Consider the following 19,977-nt stretch of genomic DNA (forward strand, 5'->3'; position numbering starts at 1 on the left):
GGCTCATTTTAGAAAGTCAGAGTAGATAGACTTGCCAGAAAGGGAAAAGGAGTTTCTTGCCACGTATGAACCCAAAGAGAGCCATAGCTTGTTTATGCAACACAAGTATATACGCTTCATATATCTATGTAGAGACTTTTTAAACAAGTATAATCAGTCTTTTGAAACCAGAACTTTTCATGTGACATTTTTCCACTAAAATTATATGTATTTCACATAACTACACATAGTCAAAATATATATATTTCCATAAAAAACATACATGTTAACTAATTTAAATGACTGTGCAGGATTCTATCATATAGTTTTCTCATAATTTATGAAACCAGCCCTTTTCATGTACTTGTGGATCGTTTACGGGGTTTTTTGGGTATTATAAATGACACTCCAGTGAATATCCTTGTTTTTACAATTTTGAGGACTCATGTGACTATTTCCTAAGGAAATGTTCTGGAAGAATGGCTCAGAGACACCTTGGGATGCTTGTGTTGCCAGACAGCCCCTGGAAAGGTCTCCACAGCCCACGGGCCCTCTCGTTTCCATTCCCTTAGTACTGCTGAGTGTAACAGAGCAGAATACGGTCTCTGCAGTATGTGAGACTTCCAGTAGCTCGAGCTTACTGTATCATTAGCAAGGTAGATGTCTCTCTGCACGCTTATTAATAACTGCTTATATTCTGCTGCTGCTGTGGTGATGACCTCTTCAAGTCTTTTTTCCGTGTTTTGGTTGATTCTCTAAGTGTTGTGTGTGTCTTGAGGTCGTAGAGTGCATCCCAATGGATTTAGATGTCAATCTGTTAGGCAGAGACGCCTATGGGATGCACATGAACTCTTGACTATATAGTATTACATAGTAAGGCTCTATGTAGTGTATTTTTTGGGGGGCGGGTATGCGGGCCTCTCACCGTTGTGGCCTCTCCCGTTGCGGAGCACAGGCTCCAGACGCACCGGCTCAGCGGCCATGGCTCACGGGCCCAGCCGCTCCGCGGCATGTGGGATCTTCCCAGACCGGGGCACAAACCCGCGTCCCCTGGATTGGCCGGCGGGCTCTCAACCACTGCGCCACCAGGGAAGCCCTATGTAGTGTATTTATGCAAGAGAAAGAACTTGTATACATAGATTGTTCATATATGAAAAATATCAAGGAAAAGCAGAGTTTAAAACTTAGGCTACAGTTTGTTCTGTTTATTTAGTTTGTAGGGGGATAAATTATTTGTGTTAAGGAAATGAGCTATTTAAAATGAGTTAAGTTTAACTTGATTGATTCAAAGCTTGACTGACTTAATGAAATTATTTTATGATTTAAAAAATGGCATCTTTAAAGTATATTTATCAAAATTTAGTCAAGCATATCAATCTTACCTAAATATTTAGTTTTCAACTCATCATTCTATACAGTTGACTCGTTATAGGAACTTATGGAGCAATTTTCTTTCAAGAGAACGAATGGTGGTAAATCTCTTAGTTGTTAAAAAATCAGGCTGTTTGAGTTCTTCAAGATTTACTGTAATTTGAAGACAGATTTTTACTAAAGTATGTTCAATCCTTTATTTCTAGTGGTTGGAATGTTGTATCCCTCATTTAGTCTATTTTAAGGTAACCGTGGTAGGAAATAACTGAAATGTATAATTTATACATTTTTCTTCTGGCTTTATTAGTGAATACTCAATAATTAAGTTCTATAAACTCACTATAAAATTTTAATGATAAATTTCTTCTTAGTTCAGTATTTTAGCTTGTATTGAGAAGAAGTTTATTCTTTATCTGTAGTAATTAGCACGTGGTGAATGGTACATGGCAGAACTGTGTAGCCAAATAACATCTGCCATTTTGAGTTTTGTATGATTTCAGTATAATTGTTTCTAATATAAAATTTAAAATATCTTGTTATTGCCTTTTTTTCCTTACAGTGAAAATTCTCGACTGGCTGCTGAGGTTTACAAAGACATGCCTGAAACTAGCTTTACCCGAACAATTTCTAATCCCGAGGTGGTTATGAAACGACGGAGACAACAAAAACTGGAAAAGAGAATGCAGGAATTTCGGAGCTCAGATGGGCGACCTGATTCAGGTGCAGACTTTTGAATTGTTTTTCTGTTATATTTGTTGTAAAGTCTATTAATTTAATAATCCTTTTTATATATGCATGAGACCTTGAATAAGTAAAGTTAATGGATGATGTAGCCTGTTCATAGCAAGTGTGTGCCATGTGTGTCTGGTACAAAGTCAGTTTTGCCTTCAACACGTTTAGTCATGTATTTACCCCCAGTTTGGCTTTTTTTTTTCTGTAATTCTGGAAAATGTCAAGTATATACAAAAGAATACAGACATAATGAACTTGTGTTTATTGCCAAGCAAGCTTCCATAATTAAAACGTTTCATCTCTGCTTCTACATATATTGCTTTTATTCCCAGACTGTGTTATTTTTGAATCAAATCCCAACTTTCTCATTATTTCATCCATAAATATTTTGATATATTTTCCTGAAAGGTAACAATTCTAAAAAAGCAAAAACGAAAATAAAGTAAACCGTAGTACCATTATCACATAGAAAAGAATTAACAGTAATTCCTTAAACATCATCAGATACCTAGTCACTGTTCAGATTTTCCTGATTGCCTCAGATAATTCCTTTAGTTGAGTCAGGATACAAGTAAAACCTAAATATTGCATTTGCAGTTGGTTAATTTGTCTTTTATGTCTTTCATTCTAAAAATCCCCTCTCCTCTCTTGTATTTTGCCTCTCAGTTTGCTTCTTTGTTGGTTTGTTTTAAAACCCTAGGTTGAATGTCTTGTAGGTTTTGCTGACGGCATCCTGTTGTGCGGTTTACCGCTGTTTTCCTTGATTAGATACAGGTACAGGGTGGGAGGCGGTGGGACAGAAATATTCACCTTAGTGTCATCCCCAGGTGAGCAGTGGTTTGTAAAATTTTAATAAGCTTCTCAATGTTTGTCCATCTATTGCGGTTATTGTCCTTACTGATTGTTGAACGGTCGCTTCAAGCCAGCGGGGCTGTCTTCCAGCTGGCACCCGAGTCTGTGGCATGGCCCCGTGATCTTGAGAGCTTCCCTGTAGGATAGGATGTCTGCTCACCTCGTGCTTTCCTGCCCCAGCCTAGGAGTGAGCTCTTCCTCAGAGGAATCCTGTTCCTGTGGCTGGGATAAGTATCCGGTTGCTACGAGTGCTCCCCATTACTGGTTAGTCTTTGCTTCCAAGCCTGTTTACTGGACAGAGCCTAGAAAATCCTTGGTTTTTTACTACTTTGAGTTTAGAAAATCTGGGTGTCTTTTCTCTAAAGGTAAAATTCTTCCCTCCTAAGAACAATAGAATAATTATTATTAACAACATAATTATATTAATCAGTTATAATACCAAAATCAAAATAGGGCTATTATTAATAACAATATGATACTGAAAACATTTTAAGCCTTTTGTGAAATCTGTGCTGTGTTTGAAGTCGCATGTTCGATTCCTGTGTACGTGATTATATACCCACGTTGATTTATACTTAGGTTTATTTGTTTTATTTTACTTTTGACTTTGAAGGTTTGCTTCTTTAAAATTTAGTGTTGTTTAACAGTTTCTAAGTCACATCTTCAAAACAAGGTACATTTAGAGAAGTCCAGCTTTTTTGTCCCCGTGGACCCCTTGGATCAAAGGCAACATCCTGTACAAATGTCCCACCGTGATGTTTCCTGGAGATCACCCTGTATTTCTGAGGGAAACAGAGGTTAAAACAAGAAGTTAAAACACATGACTACTCTGTGAGCTATAAATTGGTTTTGTGTATTTTTAGCTATTTGATATAAAACTTTTATTTGTAATTAACCTGTAATTTTATACTCAGCAAGTAAAATAGTTTTACTTGTTCAAAAATAATAGCCTACTCGTTTGTTTCAAAAAAAGTCGTTGTATTAGAAGGCTGTATTGTTGATCCAGCCTTTCCTAAAAGCGTCTGACCTCGTAAGCCGTGGCCCCTGCGGCGCTTTGGCAGCGCTGCGCTCGGCGCGCCAGGGCGGAGCGTCGCCCTGTTGGATGCCGCGTACCTGCCGGCTTACTCACTGGTTTTAGGGTTTGAGTGTTGGGACCGGCGGCTTTTCTCTGAAGCCGGGTTGATAGCAGTTTTGGTGGGCAAGGCTGCTTAACTGTGGGCCCGTTCTCTCAGCTCCGAGGCTGAGTCAAAGGGCGTTAGTCCCTACCCAGGCCCTCTTGCCATCTGATGTGTTTATGGGGCAGCAGGCTGGATCTGTCAGGGGCAGCTGTGCTCACACTCGCGTCATATTCCTGGGAGCCGCGCTATTCTCTAGTTTACTAGTGTCTCCCTTACCTTATCTCCATTCACGAGGTGGGCTGTGGACCTTGGTTCTGAAGTGCACGGTTGCTTGATTCTGCCCACGTGACAGAAGTTGCTGGTGGCCCCATTTCTTGTCGGCTTGCCCGGAGCTTTGTGTCAGGGTGGCGTGTCATAGACCAGCCGCGGTGGGAGCCGGCCCTGAAACCGGTTGTCTCTCCAGCATCACACGTTTGCTTTGACCCTCAGTGCCTGTATGAACCGAGTCTTAATTATATGTTTCGTGGGAATTATAGTATCGGTGATGCAAAAGAACTAGGACACTGAGAGACTTATTACTTCTATCAATAATTTGATAGATGGCTTTTGAGACCTAAACGATGATCTGTTTGTATATATTCTGTCTTGTTCAATCAGGAATTGAAAAAGACAAGAAAAAGAAAGTAAGGAGAAAGGAGGGAGAAACCACAAAGGTGAGGAGGGAGAAATGTAGTAAAAGTTTTAGGAAGGACGAGAGGAACGCTCAGAGGTACCTGCCACGTGCTGACCGCGCTTCCGGCCACGGGAGGGGGTCTGGCATCGTTACGGAAGTAACTTCCTCAGTGACCCCTTGAGGAATGTTCAAGTATAGGCTCAGGGGTATGTGAGTCAGACTGAGGAGAGCTGGCTTAGAGTGTCAGTTTTTGTAAGTAACTTAACAAAATCTTTTTATAAAAAGTATGCCATTAATGTGGGTCAGGATGCAGCGTTACATACGTTGTTAAGACAAAGCAGGACGCTTTTTGCAGGTAACTTCAGCCTGTGTCCCCAGAGATCCATATTTACTTTCCTGTGCCATTGGGGGTACTTTGATGGAAATATTTGATACGATCTGTTAATAAACTGCTGAAAGAGTTTTAAGCTAGGGATTGAGAACGCTTTCAGTTTAGCCCAGGCCTCCAATCTGGAGCAGTTACCGTGAGAGCAGAATCTAGGGTTGATTTGAGGGGATTGTGGTCGGAAGCAGGTGTCCCCCTTCACAGGCTTGTGTGGCCCTGGAAGGACCGAGTCTCAGCTCAGTTGGGAACAGTGGTCATGAAGAGAGAAAAGTGGGAGCAACGTTAAGAGAGAGAATGACCGGGAAGCAGCACCAGCCGGAGTTTCTGAGGAGAGGAGGCCTTCGGGGTGACGCCCTGCTTCGAGCCGGATGGATGTGGGTCTGTGGATGAAGGAGCATCCGGAGGAGAAGGCGGGCTTCGGCTGTGTGTCTTGGGAGGGGCCGGCGTGGTGCGGGGGGGCGGGGGCTTGAGGCCACCAGCTCGGTGGCTGAGTACTAGTCATTGGTGCCACAGGTGGAGAGAAAGATTCGGGAGCAAGCTCTTCTTGGGATGCGACATCATGGGCGTGGAAGAGATTTGGTGGAGGTAGGAAGTACACAGGTAATACATGGCCGTTGTTGGGAAGTAGGCCAAGAAAACAGGCACAAAACCTCCAGAGAATTAGGAGAAGAAGCAGCAAAACACCCGCTAGAGTAGAGCTTGTCTGTTACAGGGATGGTTGGGTGGAGGAACATTTTTCTGTACAAGCTCCTAGGAAACCCTGAAACACTGGATACTGTTGGCAGAATAGCTGTTTGTGGTTAATATTAAGGCAGTCAAATATAGTAAGTTCAAGTGTTCTGTTGGTTTTTAATAAACAGCTTAGAAAACTGTCTCCTTATAACCTACTGAGGCTGTTAGCTTAGCTCTTAGGTTGCTGAAGAACGGTGTCACGGGTTGGAAAGGTTCCCTGAGGGTAACAGACGAGTCTGTAATTTTCCTGTCTCGTTCGCCCGGGCATCGCTTCCCCAAGCTCTGATGGCGCACTTCAAAGAGGCCTGTCTGACTCACTTCACAGCGGATCAGGAGTCATAACTTGTAACAGGCCTTGGCCCCAGATCTCATGAAGTCTTTCTAACACTCACATGTATGTACTTTCTTGATGTCTTCCAAGTGTAATTGACCTCAGAATGCCCCTGGGAGTCAGCCCTTCTGCCTCAGATTTCTCGTGAACAGTCTTAGAGGTGTGGAGTGCTAGGACGCGGACTCCGGAGCTGGGTTCCGGTGGGGACCCTTGTGTTCCGTGGGCCACGCTGGCTTCATCTTCTGGAGAGGGGGATAGTCCTCCCTTAATTGTAGAACTGAAATGTATATTTATACAAACAGATTTCAGTCGACGGTAGAGTTTTAAAATGTTAGCTTTTCTTCTACCTCCCCTTCCTTAGGAAATTGGGAGGTGTGTGTTTCTGTTGTGATGATACTGTGGTATTATGCTTTTAAACTAAAAACCTCTTAAATGAGACTGTCCATTTATTTACTTATTAGTCTGTCCATGGACGTAAGTGGAGTTTAGGTCCTCTACTACTATTGTGCTATTGTCAGTTCGTCCCTTTGTGTCTGCTAGTATTTGCTTTATGTCGCTAGGTACTCGTGGATAGGCTGAGTACTCTTCTTGCATTTACCCCTTTATCGTTATATAATGCCCGTCTTTGTCTTTTGTTACAGACTTTGCTCCAAAGTCTGTTTTGTCTGATAGGAGTATTGCCACCCCCATTTTCTTGTCATTTCTGCTGGCATAAAGGATCGGTTTCTTTCCCCTCACTTTCAGTCTATATGGGTCATGAGCTCTGAAGTAAGTTCCTCGTAAGCAGCACGTAGGTGGTTCCGGTTTTTTATCCAATCAGCCATCCTATGTTCTTTGATTGCAGCATTTAGTCCGTTGACATTTGAAGTAATTATTGATAGGTGTGTACTTACTGCCATTTTATGACTTGTTTTCTGCTAGTTTTTGTACTTCTCTGTTCATGTCTTCTTTCTTTTTGAGGTTCTTCTTTCAATTTTGATGATTTTCTTTAGTGGTATTCTGTGGTTTTTTGTTTCTGGTTTTTGTGTATTTATTGTAGGTTTTTGATTTGTGGGTGCCATGGGTTTCATATATGTTGATCCGTATCTACTTGTGGTAAACTAGTAGTCATTTAAGTTCAAACACATTGTAAAAGATCTGCATTTTTTACTTCTCTCCCTTACATTTTGTGTTTCTGATGTCATATCTTATGTCTTCATGTTGTTTTCTTGTTCGTTTTCTCCCTCTGATTTGGACCCCGCTCAGGTTACAAGCTGTTTGGAGCCTAGGACAATGACCAGCTCATGCTGTGTCCTCAGCGTTGGGACGGGCGGTGTTAGGGGGACCTTAATCCCTGTGAGTTTGTGGATAGCCTGACCCCTGGCCTGTGTCAGCAGGTCCGCATTCTAATACCAGCTCGGGCTTGCTGATTCTTCTTTTTTTTTTTTTTTAACATTTATTGGAGTATAATTGCTTTACAGTGGTGTTAATTTCTGCTTTATAGCAGAGTGAATCAGCTGTATATATATGTATATCCCCATATCTCCTCCCTCTTGCCTCTCCCTCCCACCCTCCCTACCCTACCCGTCTAGGTGGTCACAGAGCACCGAGCTGATCTCCCTGTGCTGTGCGGCTGCTTCCCCCTAGCTGTCTGTTTTACATTTGGTAGTGTATATATGTCCGTGCCACTCTCTCACTTCGTCCCAGCTTACCCTTCCCCCTCCCTGTGTCATTGCTGATTTTTCTTAAAAGACCAACATTGTTTTATTGTAGTCAAGTTGTCATAATGCAGTGTGTGCCAGACTTGTTGAAAAAGAGGGTGTGAGAAACATTCAGTAGCCAGAATAACTGCATTAGAATTCAGAAGAGGCAAAAAGGAGTCATAGAAATTGAGCATTTGCTTCAAGAGATCCACAGATGTTTAATTTTGCTCTTTAACTTAGAGGTGAGAAAGGGAAATCGGGAAGCCTCCTTGAGGCCCCATGTAGCATGGGGATGTGGAACCTTGCCTGAGTCACCTACCTGCCCCCAGTAGTCTTTCAGCTAGTCTTAAGATTTTAGGGCTTAAAAATCTCAGATCATAAGTAAAAAGCAAATTATGACACCAAAAATGTCAGTAATATAGCATATGTAGGATTGCATTAAAAAGAAATATATGAACAAAAAGAAAAGCTAAGGATATCCAATTGCTCTGCTCTAGTTGACTTTCTTTCCTTCCAAATGAGTTCACAGCTAGAAAGGACATTCTGGTTTGCAGCACCTGGAAATGTAAATAGAGCCCAGTGCTTTGGTGGCAGGTTCCTTATGAAATGTCTTTGGACTCCAGCACCTGAAGTGTCCTGATTTCTGGTTCAGTTTTTTTAAAAACTGAGTTATTTCGTGGGATTAATATTGTTTGGGGTTTTTAAGTTTCAGTTGTTGGTCAGGAAGTAGCGGAAATGGGGAAAGTAGATGTCTAACACTGTAAAGGTAAGGAAATGAGAAAGCAGTCAAAGAAAGAGCAGCACTTTCAAGAAACTCCGGGGTTTCTTCCCTTTCTGTCCTTTACCCACAGTGGAAATCAGTTTGTCGTTATAAAAACTGCATGGGCTTGAAGGGAGGACAGAAACAGCCTAGTCACACAGAATTACTCACTCTCTCTAGCACAGGATCACTGGGTCAGCATGTCCCTGCCAGTGTGTGTCACCTACCACGAAGTGGGGATAGAATTAGTATACAGATCTCTGTTACTGGAATAAAAGTTGTGATCAAAGACGTCACAATGTTTTTTTCAGGTGGAACATTGAGAATTTATGCAGATAGTTTAAAACCAAATATTCCCTACAAGACGATCCTGCTGTCTACCACAGATCCTGCAGACTTCGCTGTGGCTGAAGCTTTAGAGAAGTACGGTCTGGAGAAAGAAAATCCTAAGGATTACTGCATTGCCCGCGTGAGTACCTGCCCCGTCGGTACTTACCCATGTTACACATGCTAGAACTTTGCATTAAGTGGAAAGATACTCTAAATGAAGTTAAACTTAGGCTGAGTTTCTCCACACTGTATCACTTAGAATCTGGTAAACTGAAACCATGCGTAAATATATATAAGAAACAACGTTCTCCTTTCCATTACAAAAGTAATATGTGTTCCTGCTGTAAACTAAGAAAAGTATAAAAAGGCAAATTGAAGAAAATCCTCTATAGTTCTAATACCAAAGGATAAGCGCTATTAACATTTTGATGTGTATCCTTCCAGTTTTTATTTTGCATATATATAGGTAACAATTTTTAGTAAAATCTGCTTTAATGATTTTCTTTCTTAGTGTTTTTACTAAGATGCATAATAACGACCCAACTTTAAATAAATCTTGGTTTGCTATTCATCATTAACCAACATTTGGCTGATAGGTTAGGTAGTCATCCATAATTTCTTGGAGATAAAGGGTGTATCTTTGACCCTAGTACTCAAGAAATACAGTGAAATTTTATGCCTCAGAGTTGAATTGGTGACACTAAGTAAAATTAAGCAGATTTTCTCTTCTAAGACAAACTTTTTGGAAAATTATTAACCTTTAAGTCAGTCATAAGTATGTAATAACTTCTTTATAACCATTATTTCTCTGTCAAGATTTCATTGGAAGTCAATTTTTTTAAGAAGATATCCTTCTTTCTCTCATCTTAGCAATTGATTATTAAATAATGAAAGTGTGGTTACTTGTTTTAGTTCTTGTCCTCACCAAGATTATTGAGAAATAATTAAAGTACAATGTATTTATTACATGTATTTAAAGTTTATAATACCGTCAGTTTGGGCATGGCAGCACAATGAACATTTCCTTCACCTTCAGAAGTTTCCTTATGCCTCTTTGTATTTTTGTGTTTCATGGTATGGATGTGTCACACTTTGTTCATCCATTTACCTGTTGATAGAATTTGCACTGTTTGCAGTTTTCCGTTTTTGGCTCTTACAGTAAAACTGCTTGAGCGTACGTGTCAGGTCTTCTCATAGAAGCGCTTTTTCTCTCGAGTAAACACTCAAGTGAATGGCTCCATAGGAGGCGCCCGTGTGACTGTTAAACGCTTTCCCAGCCTGCGTACACACGGTTGCGCCCCCCAGTCCCGTAGGAGAGATGCTGTTGCTCTGCCCCCGCCCATGCTTGGGTAGCTCGCTCATTTTAGCTGTTAGGCATTCTGATGGGTGTAGTTGTATCTCATTGTGGAAGAAATTTGCATTTCCCTCATTATCTATTTACACGTCAGATCCTATGTATGATACATGAACTGTGAATATGTTTTTTTCCTAGTCTGTGGCTTGGCTTGTCGTTTCATTTTTAAAATGGTATCTATCAGCGAGTAACAATTTATTAATTTTGTTGAAGTCCAACTTGTTAACTTTTTAGTGCTCTGTACTTTCTGTATGAGAATTCGCTTCCTCCAAGGCTGCAGACATTTTTACCTATATTTTATTTTAGAAGTTTCATAGTTTTAGGTCTTACATTTGGGTCTGTGTATTCCATTTCAAGGTAACATTTGTGTATGGTGTGAGATTAGGGTCGATGCTTTTTTTTTTTTCACCCCCCTGCGGTACACGGGCCTCCCTCCGCTGCGGCCCCTCCCGTTGCGGAGCACATGCTCCGGATGCGCAGGCCCAGCGGCCACGGCTCACGGGCCCGGCCGCTCTGCGGCACGTGGGACCCTCCCGGACCGGGGCACGAACCCGTGTCCCCCGCATCGGCAGGCGGACTCTCAACCACTGCGCCACCAGGGAAGCCCCGATGCTCATTTTTTTCTGTACAGATACAGAAAAAAAGACTTTTTTATTTTCTCCCACTGAGTGCGTTGGCACCTTTGTTGAAAATCGATTGGCCATAGATGTTTGGTTCTATTTCTGGAATCTGTTCTGTTTCGTTTATATATCTTATATCTTTTTGCCAGCACCAAACTGTTTTGATTACTGTGGATTTATGGTGAGTCTTCAAATCATGTAAAGTCCCAATTTTGCTTTCTCCTTTTGCTTTTAAAAATTGCTTTGGTTATTCTAGGTTATTTGCATTTACAAATAAATTTTAGAATCAACTTATCAATTTCTACATAAAACCTGCTGGAGTTGTGGCTGGGTTTGCATTGACTCTAGATGACTCAGAATGCTAACACTGTTCAGTCTTCCAGGCTGTGGACAGAGTGAGTGGTCTTCTGTAAGCTCTCAGCAGTGCTTTCCAGTGTTGCTACAGAGAGAATTAAATAAAAGGCCTCGCTTGAGTTTTATGGCTTTTTTCTTTTTGCTGAAAAGCTGAGACTTTATATTCAGTTGGAAAAACCATTTGGTAGATGTGTAATTTTATGAATAAAGCCCAATTTTCATCTGAAAATAGATGAGAAAACAGATGTTTTTATTCCACTGAGATGACAATAAAGGAATAAAGCCCTGTGGAAGTGCACGAGAACAAAGAGAATGAGTGAAGGGCTGGCAGAGCAGTTGTAGATGGATTCCGAAGAAGCGGGCGGGTTAGTATCTAAGTTGCTGGACCCGCAGAGGGGGCCGGCCGAGGGGAAGCGCACAGCTGCCTGCATCCCAACCCCTAGCAGACTCAGGCATGAGGGGCTCTAGCACGTTCTGAGGCAGCATTGAAAATCAGGCTGAAAACAAGTGGGGTGGTAACTTTTTATAAGCGGCAGTAGCCTCCAGCAGACTGCCTTCCCACCCAGCTACTGCGTCGTCTCTCCGTCCGAAGGCCAGAGTAAAACCGATGGGGGAGGAGGCCTTGACTTTGGGGGAAACTGGCACAGCAGGGTCTTTACCACAAGCAGGAGGATGGAGGGGGAGGCTGTACCCAGAAGATTGAAGGATTCCTCCCAGAAGGCACTTTCTGGTCAGAGAAGAAAGATCTGTATGGAAACTGACCTTTGGACGCCTGGTCCAGCAGCCGTCCTCGCCGGTACCGTCAGCTTTCCTGTGACTCACTGTGAGTGTGAGTGGACGGCCCAGACTCAATAGACATTTGCAGACGCCTTTAAAATGCAAGACAGGCCAACACAGACAGATGAGAGAACCCGGAGATACAAGAGACAAAGCGGGTGGAAGTGTGGGAGAGCTAAGAGACCCGGCGGTGGGACGGATGGCGCATCCGGAGCACAGTGAGGAGAGGCATGTGGGGGGCTCCTGGGGGTTGAAAAGCCCGGGCAAATAAGGGGTGGGGGCAGAATGTCAGCAGAGGGATGAAAGAGCAAGTGGAGGACATCTGCCGGAGGACAGAAAGAGACGGGGTCGGGAAGTCACATGATCGGTGCAGAATATCTTAAAATTGAGCCCAGGGAGGACCAGGTAGAAAAAGCAACAGGAAATGGAGAGATAGAAGTTACCAAAGAAACAATGCTAGACCATCTCCCAGGACTGAAGGATTTGAGTCTCTAGGTTGAAAAGGCCCACTAACTAATGGGACAGTTGCTTTGAAAAAGGCCCAAACCAGGGTGTAGTGAAAGTGCGGGAAACCAGAGAGGGAGAGAGGATAATGATTGCAAAGAAGAAGATTCAGGGCTTGTGTAAAGGGTTGGGGACACAGTCGCAGCAGTCACTTCAGCAGTAACCGTGGACTCTGGAATCCAGTGAAGCAGTGCTTTCTGATGCAAAGGGAACTGAGTTCTAGTCCATACTCAGTCAAGCGCTGGGTGGGTGGAATACAGACGTTTTAAGGCACACACGGCAAAAATTTACCACCTGCGCAGCCTTTCTCAGCAAGGTGCTGGAGGACGTTCTCCAGCGAAATCATGGTGTAGAGGCCAAGCAAGAGAAAAACAGGGTATCGCAGGACAGACTAGCACAGCAGAAGGGAGTCCCCGGCGACGGGGAGGGAGCACCCGGGGGGTCGCTGTCTGGCCATCCTCCGCAGCACCCGTTTCAGAGTGGAGGTGATGTCTGAGATTGAAAATATTCTTTAGAAGTACGGTGGTGAATACTCGTTATAACGTCAAAATAAACAAATAGGGCTTCCCTGGTGGCGCAGCGGTTGAGAATCCGCCTGCCGATGCAGCAGACGTGGGTTCGTGCCCCGGTCCGGGAGGATCCCACGTACCGCAGAGTGGCTGGGCCCGTGAGCCATGGCCGCTGAGCCTGCGCGTCCGGAGCCTGTGCTCCGCAACGGGAGAGGCCACAACAGTGAGAGGCCCATGTACCGCAAATAAATAATTAAGGAAATAAATAAATAAATAAATAAACAAATAGCCAGTAAATTCCTGAGTGTATTTCTGTAAAGACTTTTTCCCCCAGTATTGTGTGTTATAGCAATAAACTAAATACTCATCACTTAAGGAATACTTTGAATACCTCGTCATTATGAAGCATTTTGAATTAGACCAATACCGGTTGACTTAGACATATTTACATGTTATAAAATACCCTATTTTTGGAAAAACGGTCACCATACAATGAAACCAAACAACAAAGTTCTGTGTGTATGTATACGTGAGCACCAGGAAAGGTACACGCGCAGGAAGGATACACAGCAGCCTAACTACCTACGTGCGGGGAGGGAGAGGGACAGAAGACTTTAAAACGTTACATGTGATCAAGCCATGCACCTTCTTATGTAAAATAAATACGTAATTATAGAAAGCATGGTCAGGAAAATATACTTATCTCACAGATTTTTTTCCTCCCCTCCTTATGCTTTTCTTGAGTTTTTTACGTTGAGCCTGGGTTATTTAGAATCAGAAAGAAACACAGCAAAGCTCATTTCATTGTAGGGTGGAGGAAGACAGATGGATGCTCATGAGCGTTGGTTTTTTGCTGCGCCCTGTCTTTCTTTTGGTCTTACTAGGAAAGAGACTGAAAACCCGCCTTACTTCGGGGGAGGGGCTGGGAGGGCGAGGTTGCGAGGATAGGTCATCAGGATAAGCACGCATTCTCTCTAAAGCGAAGGAACCTGAGATTCAGGCCACGCTGGGCGTTTTCCTCCCGCAGGTGAGTTTGAAACAGAGGGGGGACCCTGTTGTCCTGCTGGCTTCGTTGCTTTCCTGCTCAGGAGAAATAGCGATATGGAGCAAGCGTTAGTGTATGTATGGAAAATACAGTTACACCTAAACAATCATTGTGTCCGTGGATAATGGCAGATTTTGATACATGTTCCTCATAGTTTTGGTTAATAACTGCTGTAAAAAGTGTTCTTAGGATAAAACCAGTAAAACAGCGGTGTAAATAGGGTCTGCATTGCTAAACAGAGGGCTGAGCCTTTTCCAGCTGGGTCCCTGTTAGGCTGTGAGCCCGAGGACGGGAGCTTAGTTACCACTGCCCAACGCTTGGGGTTGCTCAGGTGTTTGCCAGGGGAATGTTAAATTTTAAGTGTATATAAATCTATAAAATAACTCTCAGTTCCATACAGGTACATTTGATAGGATATGTGGTAGTGAACTTTATAACAGTTTTTTCCTTTCTTTAATTTCTGCCGTGTTTTTGTTTTTCTTCTGATACCTTCTGCCGTATATTTACTGATGAAAATCAGAAAGTGAAAGAACACCGTAATCAGGGTCACGAAGTTATTGGGCTTTTACTGACAGTTCCTTTTGAGATCATTTGATGATTTCTTTTAAGGGTCGCCTAGTTTGGGTTTTTGTTCTTCTCTGTTCTTGCGCATTTTCTTTCGCAAGCTTTAGGCAGGATAAATTAGGAGTTGATTATTGTATTAGCCTTGAGATAGAAATCCTTTGTTTCCTTACCATCTCATCCATCGTGTCATATGTAGCTCTTCCATATTCATTCATTCATCTACTATATCTATTCAGTGAATTATTCAATCAATATGTAGGTTCCTCTTACTTGTTAGATATGGTGCTGGGATGCAAAAATAAGAGCTGCCTTCAAAAAGGTTACAGTAAAGGGAGACAGAGTCCGAGAAAGAGATACAGGCAAGGAGCTTGAAATTAGAACGGGAGGTCAGAGAAGCCTCCCTGGAGGGGTGGTACTCGGGCTGAGAGGTGAGAGGGCACGCTAGCTAGACCTGAAAGCTGGAGACGGGCCTTTCGGGCACAAGGGGTCGCGGAAGCACGAGCTTTCGTAGCCCAGTCGAGAATTCGGAGAAGTTCTGTGTGACTGGATCTATGAGGATACGTGACAAAGACTGCGACTAAAGAGATGAGTGAGGGTCAGATCCTGAAGCAGCGTGTGTTCCAAGCCCACTATACTACATTTAATACAAGACGCTGTGAGGAAAGGTTGGTTACTTTGGCATAAGGGTGTGTTGTGATAAACTTGTCTTTTTAGGGTAATTTGCAGCAGTACAGAGAGAAGTTTTACAGTTCTACAGAAGTCTAACCCATTTGGTATATGCACATGATGGTCTAATTGGGAGTAAGGTCTATTAGGATAACATTATTACAGTAACTCCAGGTTGCAAATAATTTTCAGGTGCCAGTGACTGGCTTCTCCTATTTTCTGTAACCGTGTTTTGGTTGGTGTGAGCGGTGGGGCAGAAGTCAGCAGGGCGTCGGAGACTGAGCCCTGGTCGCTCGTTCTTTTCTCTGTGTTACAGAGGGTTTTCTCGAATGATTGAGAAAGATCATTTGCTGTAAAAACATAGAATAAAGAGTACTACAGTGTTACAGATTTTTGAGTGTGGTGAACACAGTATCTTAAAGCATTTGTTGAATGAATGGCCCAGTAATACATCTAAATGATCTGATTAAAATTTAATCATAAAAACGAATTTTCTACAAGAAAAAGAAAGCTAATCTCTTCTGTTGTTATGTGATGGTTATCGTAAAAGGTTACCTGTTAGATTAAACTGCCATATTAAAAAGTTGGGTTATGAAAGGTGGGTTCTGCAGTCACCTTTCCTGAAGGAATTACGCACAGGTTGACTGTCGCTGCAGTCTTTCCAAAGGAGAGTTTGTCAAAAAGCAGACTCAGACTAGTATGGGCCGGGGAGCAGGGCGGAGAGTAGAGAAGCAGGTGAATGAAGACGGTCCCGTCGGCTGGGTAAGCTTTTAATTGGAAGCTGTTTTCCTTCACTTCTGTCAGTGTCTTTGAGAATTGTTTATTGTGTTTGACCAGTTCAGTTCTATGTACGGTGACTTTTTTATTTCCTCAAAAACAATCAATCCTTTCTTTTAAATACCTGCTAATTCAGCTTTTGGGTGTAGTCACAGCTCATTGTTACTCCCTGCCAGGTTATGCTTCCTCCTGGGGCCCAGCATTCTGATGAGAAAGCTGCTGAAGAGATTATCCTTGACGATGATGAGTGTCCTCTACAGATCTTCAGGGAGTGGCCGAATGACAGAGGTAAAGAGTCGTAATCTTATGCGTCAGAGAGTTACCTCTGGGATGCGCTGCACTCCGACTTGAGATATCAGTCGTTTAGCTTCCTGGAAGGTGTAGGTAGGAGGGTGTGCATGGCAGAGTCTTTTGAGGGCTGCTGGCTGTGCAGGTTTCTGCCCCCTTCTTGGACTTGCTGGGTGGTTCCTAGGGGGTCCCCGCATCCTGAGGGCCGCTCTCTGCTGGTGAGTCTAGTGGGAGACCTGGCACAGACTTTTGTGGCAGCAGGAGAGTACCGTGTCCTAAAGAAGCTGGACTCGAGCACCGTGTCAGGACGTGGGAGATGGTTTTCTGTCAGCAGCAGGATCCTTTCCCTGCTGGCCAGATGGACTGGTGATGTTTGGACAGATTTGTTGTGAAAGGGAAGGTAGCCTTCAACCCTAAATACCGTCCAGTAATTTAGTCATTTCATACAGTGAATCCAGACTTCGCACTATCCAAACGATTTCTCCTAATTATGTCAAAGCAGTGAGGGTTTAAAGGTATGTTTTTTATGAAATAGAGTTCTCTTGCTTTCAGATACACATCTTAAGCTACCTGTTGCTCAGGGCCTTTGCATTAATAAAGACATAAAAACTGACCGCCAGTTAATGCTGTCATATTTGAATGTCGATTGCGAGTTTTAAACATACACTTGCTTAGTACCTTTTCTTGACAGGATACAGTTAAGCTTTCTTAAAGTCAGATTGCTTTGAATTCTGAGTTAATTCAATTGAATTGAATAAAATCAGGTTAACTAAGAATGTATGTGTATGTGTGTTTGTATGCGCATGTGTTATTACCTGTGTGTATGAATGTATTTATTGATCATAGGGTTCTTTACCAATAGCAACATTCATTTATTCTGAAACTGGAGTGTTGACTTTCATGCATGGGATATGCTTGGGTAGGTGTTAATTTAAAATAATCTTCGGAAATTGCTTGCTGGAGTTTTCAAGAACACATCAAGAGAGTAGTATTTCCTCTGTTGAGGGAAAGGGTAAATTGGGTAAGTTTTGCTTAATTATTCCCTGGGAGATGTTATTAAATTACATTTTCTTGATAAATCTTTGAACAGTTGATGGCCAGTCAGCTGGCTGTGTACAGTCACTTGAGTCTGGTTGATAATTTACAGTGTTACTGTTCTAGGGATTTTAGTCTTTCAGCTGAAAAGGAGGCCACCGGACTACATCCCGAAGAAAAGCCAGAAGCACGTGGATGGGAAGCCCCTGCACGGAAAGGAGCGAGCTGATGGGTCTGGCTACGGCTCTGCACTCCCGCCAGAGAAACTGCCCTACCTCGTAGAGCTGAGCCCAGGTGAGAGGTGTTACAAATGTACATTCTCAGCTTTACATTTTATTCTTTTTAATGAATGTTATTTAATTGGTCTTTCTTTTGACTGACAACCTTTTTTTAAGATCATTTATTTTTTAAAGTAACCATCATAAGATGGTATTTGTTTAAAAAACAAAACCCCTTAATTAAGGTTATATAGGGTATGTATATTCACGCATTAAAAATAAACTTCACATGCACAGAAATGAATACTGAAAAACAAAATTTTAAGTAGTGAATATAGAGAGTTTAAAAAGTTTAAATGATTTACTCCCTTTAAAATTTTTTTTCCAAAATAACCCTGTAAAATACTTAAACTACTCAGAATGACAAACTGAAGTGTACTCCTCTTAGGACACATCCCATAGAGGCAGGTGTGTGTGTATGTATCACACTGTTGCTTAATGTATGAACAGTGTCAAAAGAATATCTGGAAATTTAACTACATCTAAGAAGTCCACCTGTAAGAGGAGCAATATTTGCTTAGTTTTAAAATTATAATAGACTAAGTTTATGTTCATGTTAGCCTTCTAAATATTTCGTTTGTTGAGCTCTCTTAAGCTAAAGCTGTTGTTATAACTTAGCCATCAGGTAGAGGAATACATTGACATTCTTAAGGAAATGTTTTATACACACACATCGTATGGAGTGTACGTATTTGTACACATATGTAATATACGTGTGACACGTTTATTTACCATTCAGCTGAACTGTATCGTTTCTTATTTATTTGATTGAAATGATGGCGTTTGACCTTTATTGTAAAATGCTGTGAAGAACAGAGTATATTGTTCCTCCCACCCAGAACTGCTTTTTAAATAAAGCTCAGTAAGTAGGTATAGAAAAAGTTAGCTAAAACCAAACTGGTTATGTAGATAATCTGTGGTTCCTTGGGCGGGAATTGTGTTTTTCTCCTTGATTCTTGAGTGTTTATTTTTGTTTACAAGATTATAACTAACTAATGATTAGATGTGGTACTTGTGGTCCAGTGGTCTCCATGGCACAGCTGGGTTGTGTTGTATTGATACAGGGAAAACGCCGTTGTCTTGACTGATGCTCCATAATTAGTAGTCTGTGGCCGTGGGCTGCAAGTAGTAGTTTTTATGCTTAATTATGTTTGAAGTTTTTTTAAAATTGATTAGCTGTTTGTGAGGAAGATGTGAGTGTTGCCTTGTCTCTCAGTTCTCCGGCTGGAAAGTTATGAAACGTTGGTTTCTCACAGTGGTTTGCAGACACGATTAGTGGTGAGGGTTTGGTGCTCCGTGGTCCGAGGCAGTGAACGGTAGCTGGAAGACAGCCATTTGTTCTTGAACTTAGAAGTTTTTAGGATCTTCGGGCATTGGGTCTGCCATTCAAGATTTTGCATTACGTGCTAGAAGCTGATGATTGTTTTCTCCCAAACTAAAATTTTTGAAAATAGGAGTATTAGCCCAGAGAGAGTTGATAAATAGCAACTGACGTAGGATAATTTTCAAATGAATAGTGGAAAGTTGCTTGGGTGGGTAGCAGAGACAGAATGAGAATTCATCCATTTATTTATTTGACAAGTACTTATTGAATGCTTATTACTATGTGTCAGACACTGTTCTGGACCTTGGAGATAGAAGAACACCAGCAAAACAGATTAAACCCTCTGACCTTGGGAACTTATATTCTAGTGGGAATTGCTGTTCTGACTGCTTCTTTCATCCTTACAGTCTCCCGGCTAGTAAAACATATAGAAATTTTTGGTTGGTGTTAGAAACTGATGGGTCCGAGATAAATGCTAGCTGGGTCCTACTTGTCACCAAGTATTGGCAACAGCACCTATCAGATGCTTGTTAAAAGACGGCTTCCTGCACGGCCCTCTGCTACTTGAGCCAGCGTTTACCGAGCTGCCGCTTTAGGCTGCGCGGTAGGCACATGGGTGGCTCAGGCGGCTTCCCGAGAGACTCGTAGTCCGAACAGCTGGGCAGCCGGGACCCCCGTCAGTCCGACGCGCCCAAGCGCTTGGGCTGCCTGCTGGAGAGCTGCAGGTGCCCGCAGTGCAGCCCCGCGCCACACACGCGGGGGAGCAGGTGAGCAGGGGAGCAGGGGAGGCGGAGGAGGCCTGGATGCCCAGAGCCGTTCTCTTCGCCAGGTCACGCTGTCTGTCTTCTTAAGGTGTCGTTGCTGACCGAGCCCGGTCAGCACGCGGGGTGAGATGGACTTATTCTCCCTGTGTTCGTGGAGGCTGACTTGTTACGAA

General features: G+C 42.6%; 1 protein-coding gene across 12 annotated transcripts in view; it reads left to right on the forward strand.

The window, feature by feature from the left end:
• Positions 1–19,977, forward strand: part of AFDN (afadin, adherens junction formation factor) — a 135,974-nt gene that overhangs the window by 46,111 nt on the left and 69,886 nt on the right. For all 12 annotated transcript variants that reach the window (XM_067011143.1, XM_059082995.2, XM_067011144.1 and 9 more), the window contains exons 5-8: positions 1,910–2,070; positions 8,927–9,084; positions 16,292–16,403; positions 17,565–17,732. In XM_067011143.1, the coding sequence (XP_066867244.1) occupies positions 1,910–2,070; positions 8,927–9,084; positions 16,292–16,403; positions 17,565–17,732 (599 nt within the window). The remainder of the gene's footprint in view (positions 1–1,909; positions 2,071–8,926; positions 9,085–16,291; positions 16,404–17,564; positions 17,733–19,977) is intronic.

This window comes from Kogia breviceps, chromosome 13 (assembly GCF_026419965.1).
Source record: "Kogia breviceps isolate mKogBre1 chromosome 13, mKogBre1 haplotype 1, whole genome shotgun sequence".
Taxonomy (NCBI): Eukaryota; Metazoa; Chordata; class Mammalia; order Artiodactyla; family Physeteridae; genus Kogia; species Kogia breviceps.